Source organism: Abramis brama, assembly GCF_963993115.1.
Source record: "Abramis brama genome assembly, chromosome: 1".
Taxonomy (NCBI): Eukaryota; Metazoa; Chordata; class Actinopteri; order Cypriniformes; family Leuciscidae; genus Abramis; species Abramis brama.
Window position 1 is genome coordinate 45750483 of NC_139963.1, and position 25663 is coordinate 45776145.

At 37.3% G+C, this 25663-nt stretch overlaps 2 protein-coding genes across 2 annotated transcripts; both read right to left on the reverse strand.

Moving 5' to 3' along the window:
- Window positions 1-10536: 10536 nt before the first annotated feature.
- Window positions 10537-16207, reverse strand: cbx2 (chromobox homolog 2 (Drosophila Pc class)). The gene is made up of 5 exons (XM_084118251.1): window positions 16035-16207; window positions 15915-15958; window positions 13672-13737; window positions 12552-12621; window positions 10537-12454 (listed from the first exon to the last, which is right to left on the reverse strand). Exons 1-5 carry the CDS (start codon window positions 16116-16118, stop codon window positions 11108-11110), a joined length of 1611 nt encoding a protein of 536 aa, XP_083974377.1. The 5' UTR covers window positions 16119-16207; the 3' UTR covers window positions 10537-11107.
- Window positions 16208-16827: 620 nt separating this feature from the next.
- On the reverse strand, window positions 16828-24994 carry LOC311090986 (ectonucleotide pyrophosphatase/phosphodiesterase family member 7-like). Its single transcript, XM_084126668.1, has 6 exons — window positions 24689-24994; window positions 23043-23188; window positions 21064-21696; window positions 18426-18660; window positions 18046-18178; window positions 16828-17728 (listed from the first exon to the last, which is right to left on the reverse strand). Exons 1-6 carry the CDS (start codon window positions 24933-24935, stop codon window positions 17668-17670), a joined length of 1455 nt encoding a protein of 484 aa, XP_083982794.1. The 5' UTR covers window positions 24936-24994; the 3' UTR covers window positions 16828-17667.
- Between the last annotated feature and the right edge of the window lie 669 nt (window positions 24995-25663).

Below are 25663 nucleotides of genomic sequence, written 5' to 3' on the forward strand. Positions count from 1 at the left end.
GCTGAAGCAGAAGATCTAGCCATGTCTGTGATCACACCAGCATCAGTGGCTCAAGCTTCAATCTTCACATCAATTATAAGTGCTTTGAGTTTTATATTTGTGTAAGCCCAAAATTAAATGATGTTCTACTTTCATGCCTACTGTATAAACCTCAATATATCCCAGTATATGCTAGAAAAGAAAAGGTTATAATAAACAGTATTGAACAATTTAGTCAACCTTATAGTGCTAATGATGATTGCATTTAAATTATACCTGTGATGTGAATGTAACCATAAAACTACACTTTGTAAAATCAAATGCATTTTGTTTCTCCTGCAATTTTAAACTCTTTACAATTTCATACAATTACAATTGAACAGCTAATAAATGTGCATCATAGAAGCAAATGTTATAATAGATTACAATTGCCCAATAAAAATGAATGTACCTGACATCTACAATCGTGCTGTGTCATCTCTGTGCAGTGTGTTCAGAGTGGTCACTGCGTTTGGAAGTGGTTATTTAAGGTGTTATTTCTCTGTAGTTCGGAGTTGGCGGAGCAAATGGCCCGTTTAAGACTGACATTCACATGGATTTATAATAAATCTCTTATTAAAGGGGGGAAAAAGTGCAAGTTTTTTTGTACTGGAACTAAAATCAGCAGAACGTTGGGCCTCCAGACACAGGATTTGAATTTTATACCACTTTCACAGTTCTACTAGACAATGCAGAGTTTATTAAGAATATAATATAATATAGGAAGAAAACTAAAGGCATTATTGGTTGAGAGAGACGCAGATGTTCAACCTTTGTCCTTCACTTTCTTCTCCACGCCACTGGTGTCATCAGCTGCTTCCTCTCCTGCTTTAGGTCATTTCCTCTTTTCTCTTTCATCTTCTGACAGAAACAGAATCATGTATTTAATAGATGCACTTCTTCAGACTACAGTGGTCTTGGTTTATTAAATATAGGCTAAACATGCAATGAGGACATACGTCCCGTGCAAATCACTTCACTCTCTCACTCCATTAGCATCATAACTTCCTCCTCCATGTGTGGGGTAGGTGTTAATTCCTTCTAATTAATGATTTGATTCCTTCACTCTAAAAAATGTTGGGTTGTTTCAACTTTGTGTCAAATATGGACGAACCCATCTGTTGGGTTAAAATTGTATGCAAACATGTTATGATAGATAATAGGTCAAATATAATAGGTATAATATGGATGAATATGGCTATAATAGGTCAAATATTTAATAAAAATTTTTAACCCAACGGCTGGGTTTTTCCATATTTAACCCAAAGTTGGGGTTGAAACAACCCAGCATTTTTAGAGTGTTGGAATAGCTCACACACAGAGCAGAAGAAGCCAGTGAGAACATGTTGAAAGGCAGTTCTTGAATAAATACTGAAATAACGTTAGTAGAGACTCTGACCAGAAACACATGGGTCAGATAAGGCAGTGCTTCTCAAACCTGTCCTGGGACCCCCACCACTGCACATTTTGTATGTCTCCCTCATCAGACACACCCAATTCAAGTCTTGCAATCTACTAATGAGCTGGTCAAGTGTTAAATGTGCAATGGTGGGAGGTCCCCAAAACATGATCTGAGAAGAGCACATGTGCTAGTGCTGTAACCTTTAAGCACAGATTTAAAAACAGCAATTATTTCATACTTCTAAGTTCAGAAATACAGAAGTCCGTATAAATACAGCAAAATCACATCCCTGTGTTAGACACTGTACTCACATAGCCTTTACCCTGGCAATCCTTAAGGCATGGAAACTGTTCAACTACTGATGAAGCCAGGGTGACTTTTGTACCTGCACTTGGGCTAAAAGAAAAAATTTCATATTTTGAATTTTAACAATAGTACAAATGTACACGCCAAGACATTTAATATATCAAAAGATATTTTAGCATTAAAATGTTTTACTTTAATTTGTATTGAAAATGTGTACTCACTTTTCTCCAAAGCGTTCAATAAGATGTGACACCAAGATCCGAACCATGGCTTGTCTCTCTTTAAGTGAAATGCAGTGCTTGTTTTCAATAGTATCTACAATACCTCTGCCATTGGGTGTTGCAAGAAGGATGTCTCTTACGTTCAAAAAAAAAATGAGATGGAACAGTTAACTTAGCTGGATAACACTTTTCTGCGTCAAAGCAGCATTTGGCAAAAAAGTTTATTTATGAAAAAAAAATAACAATTTAACAAATACAACAGTAACAAAAAGGTCTTACTGTTTTGCATTTATTTTTCAATGTCCTTCGATGCACTTTTCAGTCATTTCAGTAAGATCACAGTGCTTGCTGCCTTTACATTCTCTAAAACAAAAATTAATGTCAGTCAAAAGGCATTTTATTATCACAGAAAACTTGAGAAAAGCTCTTATCCAAATTATCCCGGGAGTGGCACGGACAAAATGGCGGCCGAGGTAACTTAACGTAAAAAAAAATTTAAAAAAAATTAAAAAGGTAAAAATGTAAAGTAAGTATAGTGAGTAGTATGCTCATAGTAAATTAATAACATCTACTGTTACTATTGTACAGTTAAACGAAAGCAGAGCGGAAAATTTGTGAAGTATGTTCTGACAGAAGACTAGCTAACGTTAGCAAAGTAAGTTAAACTTCACCGAATCAAACCCGTAACGTTAGCTAATACAGCAAATCATATATAATAAAGTACAGTTAACATATTCAGAAGCAAATTTTAAAAATGGACTTACCTTTTCCCTTCCTAAGGCCAGCGTCGCGATGACAGTGTGGCGCACTTTCTTCCTAGTCCACTGAGCAGAGTCGTATCATATGAGGCGCGCGCTGCGCGGCTGTCATGGCAACGTTAATCTCAATTGAGCTGAGAGCGTAAAACTGCGTTTATACAGTAAAATCGTTAGAGAAATATTGAATATTTAAGGGATAATGTATTGTGACTCTATTAACAGAATTTTTGGAAATAAGACATAAGAAAACCAATAAAAGCGGCAGACATGAGGCAAAAACCGCGAATATTTCCATATAAGCTCTTTTCTGACTTTTCCACCTTCCACGAGATCTCAAAATACCCTCGGATAAAAACCAATTGAAAACTACTTGAAATATGTATATTTATTTACCTTAAACTGCATAAACGTCTTTTATTTGCTTCCACCTGAAGGCGCTAAGAAAATGGCGGCTTCTCCAACTGGTGTCGTCCTTGTTGTTGCGTGACGTGCGTGCTCTCTTTCACGTCCGCGTTCCCAACCCAGCACCGCTGGGTTACTTAATAAGAACGATTTTCAACCCAAATTGGGTTACATCAACCCAGCATCCTTACCCAACAGTCTCAACTCAGCGTTTGGGTTGAAAAAACAACCCAGCATTTTTTAGAGTGTAGGCGCAGGGAAACGACCCTCTCGTTCACCGGGGTGAACTCCAACACATGGCGGCTGAGCTGGGCGGCTATAAGCAAACCCACACCATCCCGCCGCCTCTCACCATAGGCAACTCCAGAGTGGTGAAGAGTCCATCCTCTCTCGAGGAGTGTGGTTCCAGAGCCCAAGCCGTGCGTGGAGGTGATCCCGACTATCTCTAGGCGGAACCTCTCAACCTCACGCACAATCTCAGGCTCCTTCCCCGCCAGCGAGGTGACGTTCCACGTCCCTAGAGCTAGTTTACGTGTCCAGGGATCGGGTTGTAGAGACCCCCGCCTTCGACTGCCGCCCGATCCACTAAGCACCGGCCCCTTACGGTCCCTCCTGCAGGTGGTGAGCCCACGGGAGGGCGGCCCCACGTCGCTCCTTCGGGCTGAGCCTGGCCGGACCCCATGGGGGGAGGCCCGGCCACCAGGCGCTCGCATACGAGCCCCAACCCCGAGCCTGGCTCCAAGGTGGGGCCCCGGCTGCGCCATGCTGGGCGACGTCACGGTCCTCGATTTTAAATCCATCATAAAGGGTTTTTAAACTGTTCTTAGTCTGACCCGTCACCTAGGACCTGTTTGCCGTGGGAGACCCTACCATAGAAAAAACAAACAAAAAAAAAACACTGTGACGGACATCAAACGAACATATACTATAGTGTTCATGAAGCTACTTTGAAACAATAAAGCTCATTAAGTTGCTCATTACTGGAAATTAGATAGTTTTAATGACAACATTTGAGATGCATGGACGTGTTAAAAACAGAGGTAGTCTTTTTTTAATTATTATTATTAAAGAAACAAAGCAATACAGACAAATCAAAAAAAAAAAAGCAACTATAGACCTGGAGAGTAAAATACCAGACAAATAAAGGAAAAATATCATACACACATATATACCTTACACATAAACAATATATATATATATATATATATATATATATATATCTACTTGAATGCAATACAATACCACAAAATATATCAGATATCTTTATACTGTACATTTACTTATATAGAAAATTTGGTAACACTTTAGGTTCTAAGGTTCATTAGTTAACATGAACTAAGAATTAACAATACTTCTTCAGCATTTATTAATCTTAGTTCATATTCATTTCAACATTTACCAATACGTTATTAAAATCAAAGGTTGCATTTGTTAACATTAATGCGGTCTATTAATAACTGTAGCAAATGTGTGGTTGTGATTTTATTTTTATTTTTCAAAATGATCAAAATTGTTTTCTTGGCAATAGCTAGAGACAACGATAGAAGTGAAGTATATTGGAGGGTTTATTTGTGATACGTCACCTAGAAGACATAATAATGGGATTACTGGATTATTACTATTATGGATTACATTTGATAACAAACATTTCTGTCTTTTATTGAATTTTAAAGTGCCCCTAATAAGCTTTTTCGAATATTACCTTTAATGTAGTGTATGTAATAATATCACTGTTTGTGAATGTAAAAGGTCTGCAACTTTTTAAAGATCAAAAAGTTTGACAAATGAAATTATTGTCTCCTAAAAGAAAGAATTGATTCTGAACTGTCGAAATTAGTATTTTAGTATTTTTTTTCCTACTATGGAAGTCAATGGGGTCCATCAACTGTCTGGTTATCATCATTCTTCAAAATATCTTCTTTTGTACAGGTTTGAAACACTTGATGATGGCAGAATTTAAATTTTTGGGTGAACTGTCCCTTTAAAGAAAGAAAATGTGATGACTAAAGTAGTCTTAGCAGTTTATGCAACCGGCCCGTGGTGTGTAATACACACGGACGTCGTATTGTTGAAGGGTTTCCTGGTATTATCATGCTTTACAGTGCTGACAGTGAAGATTTATTGACTTCTCCTCTGCTAAACAAACACAAGCGTTGTCTGTTTACCTTCTGTTGTGTTTTTGATAATGGATCTCACACACATTTGCCGCTGGTGTGTTTAGGCGTGCGTGTGGAAGAGACGATTGATAGTTTCCCTCGTCTCCACCCTTTCCACAGCCCAACTATTGTTTAACACCTGAGACTTTACAGATGACAGTACTCTGACTGTTAAGAAATAATGTTGACGGACTTGATCAGCTTGTGTGTCCCGCCTGCTTCATACGCCCATGATGAGCCTTAAATCTCTGTTAGGAGGAAACTACTAAACCTTTCACGAAAATGAAAACAGAAAATATAATCATAAAACTAATTCAAAATAATCAAAATTATAATAATATCTCAATGATGCTAAACTAACACTGATATAAGTAACACACACACATATATATGTATACAACACTCTCTTAAATAGTATATGGTATATATATATATGCAAAAGCCTCTAAGTGCCATCTGAAATTTTCTTCTAGAATGATCATTTTTATAAAGCTTGTATATTTAAGTTAGTAATTTCATAGGTAATTTGCATTGCCATTTAAGTGAAATTAACTTAAATATACGAGCTTGATAAAAATGATCATTCTAGAAGAAAATGATATTTATTTGTGATTGATATATAATGCAGTAATGAGAATTTTATGGGGAAATAATTGTGCAGTACAAAAAATAGGCATTTTCTTTCATCTAAATATAATTCTAATTTCTTTCTTTTGATTTTGGGATGGGATATGAACGTGTTATAAGCATTTTACATATAATGGGTTAGGGTTTTATATATATATAATATAAATAATTTCACAGTACAAAAAAATAGGCACTTTATTTAATAAATATCATTTCTTATTTCTTTCTTTTGATTTTGGGATGGGATAAGAGTTATTTCACACAGTATTGTCCACAAAAGTGCATTTAGGCCATTGAATCGTCCTTGAGTTTAGCAGTGAGCCCAAGGTTAAACATGTTTAACTGTTGCCCACAGGAACACAGAGTAGCATTGAGCATCAGGAGCTCAGGCTGTAATCCGATCCCTCACGCTCAGCAGTGTTTGGCAGCTTACATAAGCGAGCACTGATGTACCTGCTGGAGAAACACTACAGCAACCTCAGCACATGTGTGTCCGCTTATCTCATTCCTTCTGCTCGTCTCTGATTATCTCACTCCGCTCAGGAATGAGCCGGCGCTGATAACTGCGGCCCTGCGGCGACATGCAGGCGCTCCAACTGCAGACTGCTAACATGTCGAGCTGCTCACAAACTCTGGGTGAAGCTGCTCCTTTGCACTGTCAGTTGCCAGCACTAATTTGTCATGTCAACAACATTGAAAATCAGGCTGAAATATATATTTTGGGTCTCATGCCAACCAACCCAGAGAAAACTTATAAATGAGATCTCTTTCTCAGTTTTTTTTCTCTTAGCAGTGAGACTGAGTTTAAAGTCTGCTGCTTTTTAGATGTTTCTCATGAGGAAAGACCCCAGTGATCTCACATGTGTCTCAACAATGTCTCAAAATGTGCTCAGATTTGCAATCATTTATTAGAGATCTTAAAGGGATAATTCACTCAAAAATGAAAATTAGCCCATGATTAACTCACCCTCAAGCCATCCTAGATGTATATGACATTCTTCTTACAGACGAATATTTATAAATAGTTATTTAAAAAATATATATATATAATAGGAGTGAATGGGTGTATGTCTTTGGAAGTCCATAAAAGTGCAGCCATCCATGATAAAAGTCCTCGGCCCTGGGGGTTAATAAAGGCCTTGTGAAGTGAAGTGATGCGTTCGTGCAAGAAAAATATCCATATTTAAAACTTTATCGACTAAAATCACTAGCTTCGGCCTACGCAAGTCGACTTAAGCCACAAGAGTAACTCATGACGCATGTACAGTATGACATAGGTTGTGGAGTAGTGTGAGATTTGACGCCTCTCGTGGTTCAAACAAACAGGGCTGGGCCACAAACTTAAAAATTCTCGTTTTAGATTCTAATTCGTGAGTGGTGTTTTGTTTTTCTCTTAGCAGTTTAAAGGCACAATATGTAACTTTTTTGCTTTAAAATTAGCAAAAATCACTATATCTACATTATATATTTTTTTTAGTTGTGTACTTACATTATCCCGACTGTTTCCAACAACTTTCAAACCAGGAGAAATTTTAATTTAATTTTTAGACACGGCACGTTTCTTTATTTCCGTTTTGTCGCAGTCAATGGCGTCATATCCGCGTTGTCCCTGGTTTCCGCCTATGGTTTCCGCTCGTACTGCCATGGTAACCAGAGCTATGAGCAGAGCCCTCTGATTAACCAAAGCGACAGACGCAGACAACTGTGGAGTTCGCAATGTCTATTTGCACGCTGTTGTTGTTTCGTTCAAACATTACGGACCATGGCAAGCAGACTTTGGATAAAAAAGGAGAACTAAAACGAGAATCAATATCAGCGCGGTGTTTTCGAGATGCCGAGAGCTCCCATAGACAGTATATAAACAAGAGCTCCACGTCCGAGACTTCGACCGCTCCTACATGTACTTATTAAACAGGTGAGCACATTTACATAAAACTAATCAATGTTATATAGTTCAACAATGATAAAATGTTAGAATACGATCTGTATGTTATTCTAATGTTGATCTAGCTTACTGCTAGTCTCATACAGACAAACTAACACATACTTTTTAACACATTCAAATGCAGTTTAGTGTGATAGTGTAATGTTAGACCAAGTGAAACAGCGCTGCGTTACCTCACAAGTTTAATTTGTCTAATAAACTGACCTGTGAGTAGTGATTCTGCGTGTAGTTCGGTAGAATGAAATGTCCATATTCCTTTTATATCCGCGGGACTCGCGTCGCGTTTGGAGCGGTTTGGAGCTGATAGCTGTCTCTTAGCAATCCCGAACTGCTTCATATCACAGTCATGATAAAAGCATCGATGTATTCAGTCATCCATAAACATTATTAGATCGGTCGGCTTGACGTTGACGACAACATCCATAATTCTTAGCATGTGTTGCGTCATCAAACTACGCCTTTGTTATTGTAAAGAGGTTAGCGACCCCTAGTGGCGAAAAATTCCATACTGTACGTTTAAAGTCTGCTTTTTTAGATGTTTCTCTTGAGGAAAAGACCCCAGTAATCTCACACGTCTCAACAGTAGCCACGTTGCCATTACTCTTCAAATTACGCAAATTTAAATTGCGAATTGAAAATACGCCCAAAATGAAAACACATCAATTTCGCAAAAACTCCCATTTATCGCAAAAAAGTTTTTACGCTCGCATGAGGTGGTTTTTCAGGCAATTCAAAAAGGAATATTTTGCAAAACTGCAATGGAAACAGTTTTTTTCACATTTACAGGTCATGGCATAAGTAAAAGGCGATCATTCTTTAAAGAAGGCGCGGTCAAGTCAAGTATATTTGTATAGCGCTTTTCACAATACAGAATGTATCAAAGCAGCTTCACAGTATTAAATTAAAATAATACAAGGTTTGTTTCTAGTGGAATTTATTGATTGATAAAATTAAATTAAATATCCCCAAAATATCCCCAACTGAGCAAGCCAAAGGTATGTTTGGACAAAATGAGTTATTAAACTCATAAATCAAAAAGTATTACTGGAATACTGGAATCTAAACAACAAAGAATTGCCACAATTTATCAAGACCTTGAAGCAGATATGAGGGAGAAATTAATGCCTCAAACGAGCAGCTCCCAAGTATAAGGGTCTTTCCTTGCCATTAATGCTGGGAAAACACACCTACGTCTCCTTCGGTTATATTATATGTAATATATATTATATATTATATTATACTTAATACACGTAAACTTACCAACATCCTTGTCTTCATTTTTGGAATCACTTTAGTCGCATAACATCACTTAATGGAAACGCCGTCATTTCATCATCGACATTTAGAAAATATTGCAATAGTTTTGCGCAAATCTGTAATGGAAACACAGTTAATGTCTAAAAAAATGTGCTCATATTTGCAATCATTTATCAGATATCTCAATATGAGCTGTTCTACACCTTCATTTCACAGCCCTATATTCGTACTGGATGATGACTAGACGTGGCTCAAATTTGTGTGTGTTTTATTTTCCTCAGGAATTTTAGAAGAAACGTTTGACACAAAGTTGACTTTACTGAAAAAACTAAGCAGGTAAAGTCACTGGAGCAGTAAAGTTGAAGCCCGTGTGAGGTTCAGGGAAGGCTGTTTGCCCAGACAGACCACAGTAGAGTCAGGAAGCCGCCTCTTGGAATTCTGGGAAAATTAAAGGGCTTCTTAAAACTTCTAAACCTGCGTAATTAAACGGCCTCTCAGATGTGCAGGACTGTGGAGGACATCAGACAAAAGACAGACAGCAAACACTAAACATGTGAGCTGTAGATACTCTTAGAAGAAAAAAAAAAAAGAAAGAAGAAAAAAAAAAAAATCACACTGAATCTAATTCTAAATTTTTTTTAAACAAGATACTTGAGAAGCAACTCTGCAAACGATATTAAGGCTAGTTTTAAATTGCATTTTTAGTTTTAGTCTTACTGCAATGGTTGGTCTTTCCATTTGTTTTAAGTATGAACAAGTTAAAAATCAGCGAAAGGCAAAATATACTTGTATTAAAGACAACCTAAAATAAAGTCTGAAGATCTCGTGCAGTGTTACGTTCATCTTGTCTTTAGGATATTTGGATATTTTAACTGTAAAAAAAGACTCATTAATAAGAAGTCATTTTTGCATGGACTTCAATCATTGTAATAAAAGATGTGGTACAGTCAGGGGTGTAGTAACTATTTACAACATAGCAACCATAAAAAATAATTAAAAAAAGTAAAGTTAACTGCCTTGAAAAGTTTCGAATTCAAATCAAATCTTTTTTTTTTTTTACTTTCCATTTATCAAAGAATCCTGAAAAATGTATCATGTATTCGTATATTATGTAGTTTCCACTGAAACGTGATCTCCAACTCACCTGCCTGGAAGTTTCTAGTAATCCTGATTAGCTGGACCAGGTGTGTTTAATTAGGGTTGGAGGCGATAAACACTGTTTTTACGGCATCTTTGATCAAATAAGCAGAAAAGACTTCTTTCAAAAACATTTTGAAAAATCTTATCATCATCAAACTTTTGCTATTGCCATTTTTGCCTCTCTTTTTTTAAGGAAATCATATAGGACTAATGGGTCAATATCATTCCTACAACCCCTGAATATATATATAGCCTACACATTCATGCTCTAAACTCTAGGTTTGATTCAGAACAGACAATGATGCATTTTGTATAAAAAGAATCTTTACTGTGTGTTTCAGCATGTCAACTAACAACAAAAACCTGTAAGAAATAATAATAAATAAACAGAGAACTGTTGTGTAGTATATAAAAAAAAAAATGCCCACATTCATTCTAGAAGGAAAAACAAATCCTCAGTTATAACTGTTATCAGGCAGAAAGAGGACAGCTTAATAAACAGGCACCTTAAAAGATGTGATCTGAGATTCGGCTTTAAAACACTTTGGATACATTTGTTCTGATTTTCTTCTTTACTAATACAGTACTCAGAATCAACATCAAGAGAACAAGAAACCAGCCCTGCTGTGGAAACCAAGATGAATGGTCAATCATTTGTTCAGTAACATATATTTATGCTAGATTCAAATTAGGTGAGACTATACATGTCTCTGATTGAGCTGGTCTTCAGGAATTGGTCTACTCCAAGAAACTGACCAACTAAAACAGTTAAAACAAGTAAAATCCATTGAAGATTGAAAAGCACCAAAAATTCTGATTCTTTCGAAGCTTCTCCCGATTATCCCCAGAGTGGCTGCACTTTCAGCTGACGACATTCAATAGTTACGGATGTTAAAAAACCCAACGCTGGTGGGCGACTCCTTCACCGTCACAGTGACCAGGTTTGCAGTGACGTCGGTGACAAACACGTGCTCTATCAGGCTCCTCGTCGGCCTCCAGTCCTGACCCGCCTGCACCGAGATGGCCAGGTCCCGGTTGTCCCTCGGAAACGAGGAATCGTGTTCAGAATCCGAGCTGCTTCCCTCTTCTCCGGTGCTCAACTCACTCAGAGTCTTGCCTTGTTTCCCGGCATCTTTAGACAAGGCTCTGTCTTGCACCGGTTGGGAATCTCGACCCTCGGTCGCCGGAGTCTGAGCCAGAATCTTATCCGCTCGACCTTGATTCTTCTTTCCGAGCCTCTCGGACAAATCGTCCGCTTTGGATTTCTCCCGTTGCGGACTCTTTAGGACTTGTTGGTTGGTCGTGAACTTACTAGGGACGTTCGGTGCAGGACTCTGCTCGTGTCTTGTGTTAAACCCAGAACTTTTCCTGCCCGGATTAGGGGAACCCTTCAAGTAGGCACTGTCGGTCCCGTTACCCTGCGCCGTTTTGTCGACGCTCTGTAGATTGAGCGCTTGAAGGCTGGAGGGCGTTTTGAGTGACGAAAAGGAGCTCGATGGAGATTTCTGGAGAGATCCTGCTGATCTTTGAAGAAGAGTCTGGTCCAATGCCTCCTGTTTTCTCAGCACATTTGGAGAGAGTTGTGGACAGGTTTGTCCATTGCTGCTGTGCACATTCAACGCAGCCACTCCTGGAGATTTGCACGTAGGCGTTTTGGGATCGACTCCTCCGCTGCCCATATCCGAGACCGAGAGCTTGAAATCCGAGGCGGATTTTGTTTGTGCCGGCCGACTTAGTGTAGGAGGTGTCGAAGCGGACCCGACAGAGCGTCCGAGGGAACTTAAAGAACTCTTCTGGGTAAACGCACCTCTGTTTTGCAGTGTCATCTGCTCCCTTCCGGAGGTTCGGTTCAACCCGGTGTAGGTGAAGCTTGCGGGCATGAGCGGTTTCTTTATGCTCCCTCGGAGGTCCGAGTCTCTGGAAATGGGCTTGAGGATCTTCCGAGGACCTTTGGCCTGACGCAGCGCCTTTAGCTCCGGAGGCAACGCTTTCCTCCCTCGCTTCTTCTTCGGCGGCTCCGGCTTGGCCACCACAATCTGCGCTTTCTTCTGCGGGACCGGGTGATGCTCTCGTGGACGAGGACTCTGCTTCGGATTCCTGTCTGTATCATCTTCATCGTCGTCATCTGAAGAAGAGGAAGACGACGAGGAAGATGATGATGAACCAGAAGACGAGGATGATGAGGATGAGCTGCTTGATTTGGAGACCACTGGAATGGTTTCCTGAGAAAGGAACGTATAGAAAACGATGAGAACATAATGTATTGCGCAAATTGAGTTTTTTCAGTAGATCTGGGGCATTTTTGTGTGACAAACTCACCAATATTTTTCTGGGTCGTCCACGAGGCCGTTTCCCCTTTTTACTGATCAAGAGTTCCCGCTCCTGCTCCCTAAGAATGGATAAAAGACTTGTAAAAAAAAGAAAGAAATGCAAAACTTACAAATTAGCAATATTTATGTTCAATTAAACTGTGTTCATCCTACTGTCTTTGCTATCATGAAATTGTATTATATATGACCATTACAGCCATTCCGCAAGTTTATATACGTAGTCAACATTTGAAGTGGATCAAAAAAGTTCATCAAAGTTGTCCTAAGACAAGAACGGGTATTGTTCAAAATGCATGTATACTTAGATGAAAGGTTTTGATCCACTTCAAATGTTGCCTACAGTTTATTTTTATTTTATTTTTTTTAACAAACTGTCTTGGCTAACATATCAAGAACGGCAAAAAACAGTGGGCCGATTGTGAAATTCATTTCCTGTTTTTATGAATGAACATTTTACTCGTCCTCACTTCCTGTTCTTTCTCCTTACTTCCTGTCAGAAGCCTCCGTTGCTCTAGTTTGGGCAAAAAACGTCATTTTTCTTTTGTCTTTGTTTTTGGTGGATGCGTTAGCAAAAAGTGGTGTTTTCTATAATAAAAAAAATCATCATCGTTTGTGCCAGACATGAATGACACCTCAAATGTTATTTTAAGTGATCAGACTTATGTTTTTTCCGTGGCAAACGATAAGACAGGAGGAAAAAAAATGAAGGATAGACCCGAGCCATATTTCAACAAATATCCTACCAAAAACGTAAAAATGTAGTTTTAACTTAACAGTAGAAAATTGGTGTCAACATGTGGTTATGTTTCTCGTGTAATCCAAGTCTGGTTTTCACACGGATTCTTCATAAACTGTGAAACCAAAATGTTGACAGAGAAAACTAGCTCTGCTGAAAATGTTAACTGTTAAAAATGTTAACGATGTTTGATTTTCAGTCAGTCTGCAGAGGCCCTCGTGAGCCTGGACACGTCTGCAGACCCTGAATGGCCTGTGAATGGAGCCCCATTTACACCCTCCCAAGCGTTGCAGCCCATATTGTTTGCACATGGAGAAAAGGGGGCGTCTCTCTCACACACAGGCCTGCTCGTCCAATGGGAGAAACCTCTTACCTCTTGTTAAACGCTGCCAATAGTCTCGGGTCAAGAAGGTTTTCCTGAGGTTCCCAACTGTTATGCCTGAAACACAGACACTGGCATCTTAAGCATGTGAGTAGATGACATATAACATGCTCATGATAAGAAAAAAAAAGATGGTTATGTACAAGGTAAAGTGTATATCTAAAGTTCCATAACTTATTTATTTTGTGTTTCACACCATTTTAATCTCATATTCCTGCGGTGCCGTGTGACAAATTAAGTGGTAACACTTTACAATAAAGTTCATTTGTTAACATTACTATGAACAATCCTTCTTCAGCATTTATTAATCTTAGTTAATATTAATTTCAACGTTTACTAATACATTATTAAAACCAAAGGTTGTATTTGTTAACATTAGTTAATGCACTGTGAACTAACATGAAAAAACAATGAATAGCTATTAACACATATTAATAAATACTGTAACAAATGTATTGCTCGTTCATGTTAGTTAATAAATTAACTAAGGTTAACTAATGAACCTTATTGTAAAGTATTACCAATTAAGTTTTAGACGTACAAATATTTCATAGTCTTCCAGTTGATATGAATCATATGCCCATAAAATGCATGTATAATAAAGCATTGCCAAAAACTAGTTTTTTTTAATATATATATATATATATATATATATAAATTACAGCATGTCACACACTTAGATTGAATCAGCATAACCAAGCGTGCAAAACAAGCTATTAGTGTAGCAACCCTTGAACCCTTGACCATTTGGGTACCAATTTTAAATGTAAATGTACACAGAAGGGATGTGGAGTAAAACTGGATGGCATTATATAGCAGAGGGGAAAAAAGATAAGATGAGAGTTTACTTTAAAGGGCACTTCAAAGAGTCTGGACCGTCTGGATTTGATTTACAACAAAAAGTAGTGATCTACCAAAATAAGACGCTCTTAACCCACCATTACTCAATCACCAGCATTCGTTTTACTTCCATAGCTACTACTACTACTTGCAATGAGAAAACAATGCAGGACAAGACTTGATTATTTTCCATCAGGAATTGTTTGGATGGTGAAAAATGTATTTAAGTAACAGGTGGTTGAATAATAAGAGAGCCTGGAGACATTCAGTCACAAAGAAAAGTTGTTTCAGAGGTGAAGTTAATACATGTTGATGAAAGAATAAGAATTTTTTTTTCTTTAAGAATAGCAAATGTAAATCAATCATGACAGACCATCAAAGTGTTAAGATATGTACATCACAATTTTTAAGTGCACATCAAAAACAGAGTATTTTAACAGAGTAACTTATACTGTGAAATATATCAAATGTTAGACTAAACAACGAAAATTCACCTCTCATCAAACATCTACATCTATTTTAGACACTTTCAGTGGCATTTTGCCCTCAGTTGTGGTCAGCTTATGACCCTGCTTGATCAAGTTATAATAAAGATTATAAAATAGATGGGAGTTGTAAATAATCAATGAAGCAGATGGAAGCGCGCGCGCGGGAGGTGTGGCTCGTGTGATTGACAGCTCAAGTGCCCATAGACGGGGCAAAAAGGGGGCGACAATGTAACAGAGAGCAAGAGTGGGGGCATTAGGGGGGTTGGGGGGCAGCTGGAGTTTTTAAAGAAAAAAAAACTCGAAACAAACCACGCGCTGAGCGGCGCGAGATCAAACCGCTTTCGTTACACAAGAACAAATTGTTGCAAAGTAACAGAATGCGTTACAAAACTGATCCAGTGTAACGAGTAACGACTGCTTCATAACAACTGAGCGACTCTCGAAACTCAATACATGATGTTTATCACTGAAAACGAAAATAAACCATAACACTAAATATAATGCACACAAGTTTTTTCTGTTTCTTTCGATTTTATTTTGAACAACCGCGATAAGACAAACGAACCCAAACAAGCCGAAGGCAAACAAACAAAAAGTAACTTGGAAGACAAAGAGAAATGCAGCAAAACGAGGCAAAGGCGAGCCGATCTGATGCAGTGTGATCAAGTGTGATACAGTGCACGAAATCACGCGTGGACGCGAAATTAAACGCGCAACACGCTGTTGTTGTTGTTTTCATTGTTTCTCCCTCTCTCTCCCCTTTCTCGCGATCCACATTCAAGGATGTTTACTGGCACCGTGAGTAAAACAGCGCTGCATTAGCAAAGTACTAGTTTACATATATAATCAACATATATACTCTCACACACATAAAAAAGGCCAGTATTTGTATCAGTTCTCACTTACTTGGACGACCATCCTCTCCACTTGACCAGATACTCCAGTTTTCCCTGTGGAAATCAAACACGCGTTGAGGATCACGATTCACGCGCGCTGAATGTGTGTGTTTGTGTGGATGTTTGTTACCTTCTTTATGCGTTTGTTGAGGATACACTCGGCATCAAAGACCTGCTCTCCCACCGCGCTCAGCTCCTCCATGACTGTTCTCATCTCATTCTCATCTCGTTCTCCGTGACCGACGTGTGTGTGTGTGAGAGAGGGAGAGCACAGGGCAGAAGGGGGCGGATACGCAAACGCGCAGGAGCGCGCACACTGGCCCTCGGAGGACACCGTCCACGTGACGTCACACATTTTTTAAAGAATGTCAGTTTTTGGTCAACAGCAGAAATTATTTATGATAATCTGATTTAGTTGTAGTTGTTTCATTTTGATAGAATTTACAAACATAAAGTAGTTCATATAATGTACAAGCCTAAATTATGTTAAATTGTGTATTTAAACTTTATATAATTACATTTAATTAATTTAAAAACCATATATATATATATATATATATATATATATATATATATATATATATAGCATATTATATATGCATAGCATACTTGTTATACATAAATACATAAAGGTTACTAAAGTTGAATTAAATGATGAGGTACAAGTAATGTAAATGAGATGCAAAAAAACAGAGCTACAAATAATGATATAATAAAAATACCTTATAAAGATAGTATATTGATGAAATGAGACCATGAGCTCAAATTATTTAAGAATTTATAACAAATGACAATTTATTTATTTTATTTCATATAAAGAGACGAAAGCAAATAATTCACTGGAAGAGAAAAAACAAGTGGTTTTGAACATTTAACATTAATACAATAGCAATATTTTCAGTATTACAAAATATAACAAAATGTGTTTTCCTATTGTTTATAAGGGATTTGTTTAAAAATACACGGGGGAACTTGAAACAAAGTGAAATTAAACATTAAATTATAGAGACTAGAGACTGAATAAATATAGAGACTGTTTTGAAAGTTTCTGGTGAAATTCTAAACACAATGAATTCATCACTTGATACTCATTTAAATTCATTAAGAGCTACAGTGTGTGTGTGTGTGTGTGTGTGAGAGAGAGAGAGAGTGAGGGGGAGAGAGAGATATGTTATGCTTTATTTCCTTAGTTTGTTATATGATTTGATTTTTAAATATTTTATAATTTTGAATAGTTTATAATCATTGGTAATTTATGTAGCTATCTTTAATTTATAATTTAACCATTCACATTATTAAAATTTGATTTATATAATTTATAATTTAATCCTTTATTAATTTATGTAATTTAATGTTTAATCCTATGATAGTGTGGTTTGAAGGGATGTTTGTCTTCATGAGGGAGAGATAAGAGAATGTCTCCATTTCAAGGTTTGTAGCATCACAGGACAATGACTGTTGTGTTGCTGTGGTATAATAACACTTGTTGGATCACATGAAGTCTTTGAGCATTGAAACATACGCAACTAAGATTATTCAATAAACTCTGCTCTTTTTATTATCATCCCTTTGTCTCCTGCTCTTCCCTGGCTTTCTCAGTCAATCTCTCAGGCTGATAGAAGACTGATATCTTCTGGCAGGGATTTGACATCTGGGGTTGAATCCATATCTGATATTTCTGATGTGGAGATCCATCCTATCTAACAGTTGGAAGTGTGTCCTCATATATATTTGTGTGTGTGTTTTCCTCTGGATTCCTGGTTCTAGAATGATGTTTGTTTTGTTTCAGACTGACACTTGTCAATCTTCCCCTCGTCTGTGGAACTGTAAAGAACCCAGAATACAAATCACATCCAGATCATTAGGTGCAACATTCAAGATCTGCTCTGTCAGGGCAAAATCAGGTTAATAATGATCCGATTTATTTGTTTATTCACTCCGACTATTCAGTTTCATTCTATATCAGATATACTTTATTTTTTAATTGTAATCTAAAGAATATCTTATCAAATTAAATTTGATCTCTTCCTATGTAGCAGAAAGAGCTAAAGAAGCTTTGTGACAATACAACGCTAGACATTTGCACTTTCTGCTGTCAGTCACTGCTGATATTCTGAGATGCGAGTTCGTGTGAGATTTACCTGCTTTTGTTCCTCCTGCGTTTGTAAATGCCACGACTTATCAGAACGACAAAGACGACGAGCAGAAAACCACCAACAGCTCCCAGTCCAGTGAAAACACTGGTGAGAATATCATCATCAAACGAGCCTTCGTCTGAAACACACACACACACACACACACACACACGTCTGCTGATTAGAGACTGTTTCATCAGTGATTTAACTGCATGAAAGAGGAGACAGAACAAAAGACAGATTGACAGACAGAAAGATAGATAGATAGACAGACAGACAGACAGACAGACAGACAGACAGACAGACAGACAGACAGACAGACAGACAGACAGACAGACAGATAGATAGATAGATAGATAGATAGATAGATAGACAGGTGTTCTCACTCTCAGGCTGTATGGAGGAGGTCAGCATGTGTTGTATGAGCTCCAGCTGCCCGTCGTTGGGTTCAGGTGTGATCTTCAGCATGTGGCACATCAGTGGGTAGATGTTGACGGTCTCAAACGGCTCCACCAGCAGGTTCTTCCTGAAGTCGGGCCCCACGGCCCTGAAGAACGGCTTCATGTCCAGAGCCTGGTTATCATAGCCGTGCTCTCCCTTATTGAACTGCACTGGGAAATACTGCAGGAAAACAAGCGGATAGGGTCAACTAAAGGCTATTCTAGAAACTATCAGCACTTTAGAGCACCAAAGTATCAACATTTATAGCGATCATCTTATGTTTGGAATGGAAAACTATTTTAATTCTTACTCCATAATGTTTTCTATATGCAGTCTGCCTACTGAAAGAAAAAATATGTAGAAAAATAGAAAATGTACTGGTCATTTTCTGCCAGTTTAAAGCAAAAAACAAAACAAAAAAACTCTGCAATGCGTAATCCAAGCTAAAGGTAAAACACGTGTGAAAAATCAATATGGAAAATCCATTCATATTAACACAGCAAAAATGTGCAATGTTTAACAACTGTTCTTAGAGCCAGTATTCAAAAGGGAATAATAAACCCCGATAAAATTTGATTGCAATACATTTTAATATTTGTCACATGACCTCATCTTATTGCATGTTTAATTAGTTATTAGTTTAAATAGTTATTGTCTTGGAAATAAATATTAGCATTTTTAGTCAAATTCTATAAAAAGACGTCTAAACTTTAGATAGTCCAATTAAATAATGAGAACAGAACAATATGTTAAAATATATTTTTAAAACATCTGGTTTGTACATCACATTGGAAATGGAAAGTAGTCACGGGAAACATTATCTAACGCGATTATACCGAACATTTTGGCAAATGTCAAAGATCATGCAGATATTTCAATAGTATGGTAGTTTAAACAAAGCAGGGCTTTTCTTCGTGTGAGTTTAATGTTTGAATTTTCTTATTTCACTCAATAGGTGATGCACATGCACATGCTCTTCTCGACATCGTTCAAACAGCAGAGGGCGCCAGAGAGCAGCTGATTTGTCTTCTGGTTGTCATGGCAGCATGTGTCATGTGGGTTCAGAAAAGATATTCAGCAGAGGTAAGTGTTTTGTTTGGCTCCTGGATCATGTTATGGTTATTGAATAGTTTAGGATGCCAAGGTGGAGCAGCTGTCAGGCTTGGTTTGATTTGCTCATGCTTTGCACCAGTGTGCAGTTGTTAGTGCGCCACACTTGTAAACCTGTCCTCTGACCTCTGTGGGTCAAAGGTCAACAGGAGCTCAAAGAGCTCAACCTCTTAGGTTGTCATGGGAGCACAGTATTGATTAATAGATTAATTACAATGCAAATTAAAAGGAGAGGAGGGGCAATGTAGTATTAGCCATTGATTATGTTCGTTGCCTGTAATTAGATTTACATTATTCATCTATCTGTTAGTTAACTACAACTAAAACCATAGAAACAAACATTTCATTACTTTGGTAGTTAACTAAACTAAGGTAGTTAACTAATGTTAACTAATGAACCTTATTGTAAAGTGTTACCAGGTTTGGTGAGATTCCCGCAGATATATGCACTCAAATATCATATATTAATATGTCAATAAAGTAAACACGAGGACAGTCTGTTCATTTCCTGACAGAGCTGATGAGATTTCTCAGTGTGAGCTGCTCAGATATCAGAGTAAACCCATAAAACACAGATAATCTGTGACTGTTGATCATGTACAACTACTTTGATCTGAACATTAACTGATGAATCAAAAGCATTTGGTCAATTTGAATGCAATACTGCATATGTGTCAGAAGATCTCTATAACCATTAATATCAAGGACCATTAACATTTTTTTTTTATTATTTTCATGGTGATTTAGCACATTTACTCCCAAATTTCTTTCTTTCTTTCTTTCTTTCTTTCTTTCTTTCTTTCTTTCTTTCTTTCTTTCTTTCTTTCTCACACACGCACACACACACACACGCACACACACACACACACACACACACACACACACACACATATATTATATTATATATATATATATATATATATATATATATATATATATATATATATATATATATATCACCAAAATAATGAGAATTACATTTACATTTATCTATCTGGCCAATGCTTTTATCCAAAGCGATCATTTCGAACCAATGAATGACCTGGATGTTGCCAGCGCCTTTTTTAAGTTTGAAGAAACTGGTAGGAAAATGTGCTTAAAAATCATGAATATAATGTCACAATGCAAAAATCATAACTGATAGATAAAAAATGCTTTATCTACTTTGTGCATAGTAAGGGAACTTAATATTAACCAATTACCAATATTTCTACCGTAATTTTTACTGTAAAAAATGCTACAGTAAAAATCATTTAATTGGTTAACAGTAAGTTCTCTTATTATATTCAGGGAGAAAATATCTATCTATAATATCTAATATAATCTTATATTTAATGTAATTTTACTGTAAAATACTATAAAACGTCTTTTTCTCTCTTTTAATTTTGAGGTGAACCCAAATGTGCTTAATATTAAATGATAAAAATGCATTAAGGTTTCACATCATTGTCTTTTTAAAACTGAAATACTCACCCCATTGATGACGTATCCTGGATCGGCCCAGAGGATGATGGGTAATATGCGCTCGTTCTGGGAGTAATGCAGGCGAGCGGGAAGCTCCTCTTTCTTATAGACGTGGAGATGCGGATGAGCGCCTTTCAGTGCGTTGTACACTTTATCGAGTCTCCCTTCTTTGGGAAGCAGCAGTCCCGCTGGTCCAAAGTCCACAATATGGAAGGACAGATCTCCGAAAGAGAAGCCGGGGATCTTGGAGAGGACGATCTCCTCCACCAGGCCGTTCCTGTAGACGGTGCTCATGCCGTGATCGGCCGTGATGATGATGTTGAGGCTCTCGCTCAGGCCGTTTCTCTCAGCTGAGCTCCTCAGGTATCCCACGGTCCGGTCCACCTGTTGGACCATCGCCCTGCGCTCGGGAGAGTCCGGCCCGTACCTGTGTCCCGTGGCGTCAGGCTCACCGAAGTACATGGACACAAAGTCCAGGTCCTGCCCTCTGAACCAGGACTCCATCACTTTATCTATGTTCTCTCGCCAGGCCGTTTCATTGCTGTAATTGTAGTTTTCTGGCTCCACTTCTCTCACAAAAACACTTTCTTCCTGATAAGTGGATGCTGTTCCAGGAAAGTGGAGGGAACCAGTCTTCAGACCCTTTTTGGCGGGAAAATCAATTATATTTATTCAGCAAACGCTTCTTTTACCAATGCAACTCTTATGGTGTGTTCACACCAAACGCGAAGTGTATATTCGCATCGCGTTACTCGCTCTAGATTATGCAGGATGTTTTTCGCATCACTCGCGCGATGTTAATGTTAGTGAAAGTAGTGTCTTCACGCACATCATCAACAACAACAAAATTTCTAAGCATCATGGGAATTTTCCTCTCGAGTTGAAATTTTTCAACTTGTACGGTCGACGCGATTGAGGCGAATATCGAGCGTTCGCGGCAAACGCGTCGCCCAATTCGCGTCTATCTGCGTCTTTGCATCAACTCTGTATGCAATCTACTCGCGCAAATAGGCTAATTAAATTCACGTTTGGTGTGAACACGCCGTCTTGTTTTTAAATTCTGTACGTCTTCTGTTCTATTAAACATAGGCTACAGTAAAAGCAGAAGCTCCAAAAACCTCATGCATGCATCCACATCCGCAACACATATATTTCTTTATGCTACATTAATGGTCATTGTTTGGAGCTTGACAGACCTTGGTCACAACATGCATGCAAGAAGATCGGAGGAGGACAAGAGAAGATCTGAGGTGCTTTAAAACACAATTTTTTGTTCCACAGAAAAAAAAAAGAAGAAAGTCATCGGTTTAGTTTTTAAATTGCTGCTGGTTGTTCATGCATCACCCTTTCTAAGGGTTTGACCCTACTATCTTAACAGTCTGTATTTTTACCTACTTTTTTCATCATATGAGATTTAGAGTTTCTGAGCTGGAAATAATTGTTTTGACTCATTTTCTGCGATTAATTTGGTTGAATCTCCTGTGTGTCTGGTTTTATATGTAGAGTTTACTGGAGGAAATTAAATGAGGTATTCAGGATGATTCAAAGTGAAGTGTTGCGGATCATTAGCAGACGGTCTGCTTGTGGGAAATACGTGTCTTGCAGGAGAGCAAATTAATTTGAAATGGTCCTCTCTAACCAATCCCAGAAAAACAGGAAATATTTATTCAGAATCCATTTGAAATCAGTTTATTTCATTCTAAAGTCAAGAAGTATTTACAGTTACATTTGACTACATTTAACATAGCCTATGGTATACATTTAAAAATTATTACTGGTATATTATATTATATTATATTATATTATATTATATTATATTATATTATATTATATTATATTCAAATTGTATTCATACAGTCAAATAGTAAATAATATGACAGACTGTTAAGATAAAGGCTATGTTCAGAATGGAATCATGCATACTGCTTAGTGCACACCATTCAACCCTAAACAGTGCAGCTACTTGGGACGGATCTGTGTAAGAGTACCTGTCTCTGAGCCGTGATCCATATGGGCAGACTTCCACTGTCCCACCACTCGTTCACAAACTGTGACTTGTAGTAGGACTTCTTCTCCCAGGTGCTGGTGTTAAACCACATGTTGTGAATTACACCGTGATTCTCTATATATTTCCCTGCGGGGAGATACTTTCTCATCAATCATACTTTGATTATGTATGATTGATACATAATCAAAACTAGACATTACAAAAAGATAGTGTAGGATTTACTTTAAAACAATTGTCACTTGTAAAAAACATAATCTGTTTTATTTACATCATTGAAAAGTGTATATTCATATATACACACTAAATGTGTACATATTTATGGATATAAGTATTCATTATTGCCTTGTTTCATCTGGATGGATGGATGGATGGATGGACATAAATATTAAATGCATATATTTAAAGCTATTTACATTGTATATAATGATAATTAATTTTGAAGAATTAATTTAATGATTAGAATTAATTATGAATTAAATTAAATGTTTTATATGTATATGTATATATATATATATATATTTAATTAACTGACAGCACTAATATATATATATATATATATATATATATATATATATATATATATATATATATATATACTTAGTGCTGTGTCAATTAAAAAAAACAACTAATTAATCACACATTTTCCTGTAATTGATCGTGATTAATTGCATCTAATATTAAAGTTTTTAATATATTTTTATATTGTAATAATTTCACAGTTAATCTGTAAATTAATGTAGAAACAACATAAGACAGTTATTTTAAATATTTGATCTAACATGAAGGATATACAGACATTGAATAAAGTTATCAAACACTTCACAGACTTCAATGCGTAAATGATAAACTAAATGTAGATTAATGTATTCACTTCAATGAGCTCATTGTTTCTGACTTAAATTATTACATTGTTTAAATTAAAAAACAAATTTAGTTAACTGATTTGTATATGCATAACTTAGACAGTTTCCTCTGATAACAGATCACTCTAAATTGTAATGTGGACTCATGCTTTTTCTGTAAAGCTGCTTTTATTGTGAAAAGCGCTATGCAAACAAATGTGAATTTAATTTAATTAATCCTTATTAAAGCTACAAAAGTTTTTCAGTTAAGAGCAGTGAATGATTTTCTCTTTTTCTTTTGTTCTTTGATTAACATTAATGACAGAGTGGCAGGTTTATTAGGCTGCTGTCACTTTAAGACACACATAATATGACACACATCCTATTTTCTAACAACTCTTTACAGTCATTTAAGACTTTATGTAACTCATTTAAGACTGTGCTTACAAGGATACTCAACATACTTTTGTGTTTTTGTCCATTCAAGCATTGTCTTTTTGTGCGCACTTTTAGTTGTGTGTGTGTCAGACAGACAGTAGATTCACAGACAAGCGCCAGTACAGATTTAAGTTCATTTTTTTGCATCTTATCGTGCTTGAATGGTTTGTGATGATAGCTAATGATAGTGTGATCATATACTGTAGCACAGCCGAATGTTGATAGAAAAAAAAAATGCGTTAGAAAAAATAATAAAATAATCGCATGCGTTAACGCGTTCATTTTGACAGCCCTAATATGGCCATGATTCTTCTGTGTGCATTGCTTCATATGTGTTGTATTGTACCTGTGAGGATGGTGAAGTGTGTCGGGCTGGTGATAGTGAGGAACGCAGGGGTCACGTATGTGGCTTTGACCCCATCCTTGGCCATGGCGTCCAGGTGCGGCGTGTCCACGTCCCTGTCGTAGTCCCACCTGAAGCCATCGAAGGAGACCAGCAGCAGTTTTCTGTGCTCAGTGGCCCGGTGCGCTGGAACGGGGAGCGCCAGAGACTGAACACACAAACACAGACAGAGAACCGGCGTCCACAGCATGATCAGAGCGGATTGTGTTCAGGTGTTCGGCCTCACTGACACAATCAGACTGTGTGCGGTTCTCCAGCTCAACCTCTTTTACTCACTCTCGCTGCGCGTCTCTGCTGGCCAAAGTTTCATCTGGTTATCTTATCTCTTTTGATTTGCCGGGTTTTTGCTGAGACCTGATTTACACACAGACATATAGATTCAAGGAAGTGTGATTGCTTTTTGCATTAAAATATTTTAAAAATTTAAATATATTTAGTGCATATCATTTGCTTAAATGCTGCAGGATCTTGTCACTACTTTGCTTTCCCCCCCCCCCTGAAGTATCAATGTTTTTTAGTCGGCTGGTGTTTTGGTGATTTTTAGTGGATGTATCAAGCTCTCCTCAAGTTCACACAGGTGTCCTATAAACTTAATGAAATTTATCAGTGCATGACCAGAGAGCATATCTTACTGTAACTCACTAATTTCACTATCATTACTGACCTTGTTAATCAGTTATCAACGTCCTTCTGAAAGAGCTATTTCTCTTGTCTTTGTCCTTGACAGTAGTTCAGGGGAAATATCTAATCTGTGTGAAGATAAAGAATTACATACCTCAGCATACTTACAAACAGCTAATTCATTACAACTCTTTGTTAATGAAGTGTCCGGCGGTGTCAGTTAAATGTTTGTGTGTCTATACGTGTTCTTATATGATAATTTATTTGAGTCTGATTTGTTCAAATAATAATGTCTTT

Coding starts and splice junctions, on each gene's coding strand:
- cbx2 (XM_084118251.1), bottom strand. CDS start 16,118: ATGAGAACAGTCATGGAGGAGCTGAGCGCGGTGGGAGAGCAGGTCTTT. Junction 15,959..16,034: donor TCAACAAACGCATAAAGAAG/GTAACAAACATC, acceptor TGATTTCCACAG/GGAAAACTGGAGTATCTGGT. Junction 12,622..13,671: donor TTGGCAGCGTTTAACAAGAG/GTAAGAGGTTTC, acceptor ATCCATTCTTAG/GGAGCAGGAGCGGGAACTCT.
- LOC311090986 (XM_084126668.1), bottom strand. CDS start 24,935: ATGCTGTGGACGCCGGTTCTCTGTCTGTGTTTGTGTGTTCAGTCTCTG. Junction 23,189..24,688: donor ACACTTCACCATCCTCACAG/GTACAATACAAC, acceptor ATCTCCCCGCAG/GGAAATATATAGAGAATCAC. Junction 18,179..18,425: donor CTCCTCCATACAGCCTGAGA/GTGAGAACACCT, acceptor TGTGTGTTTCAG/ACGAAGGCTCGTTTGATGAT.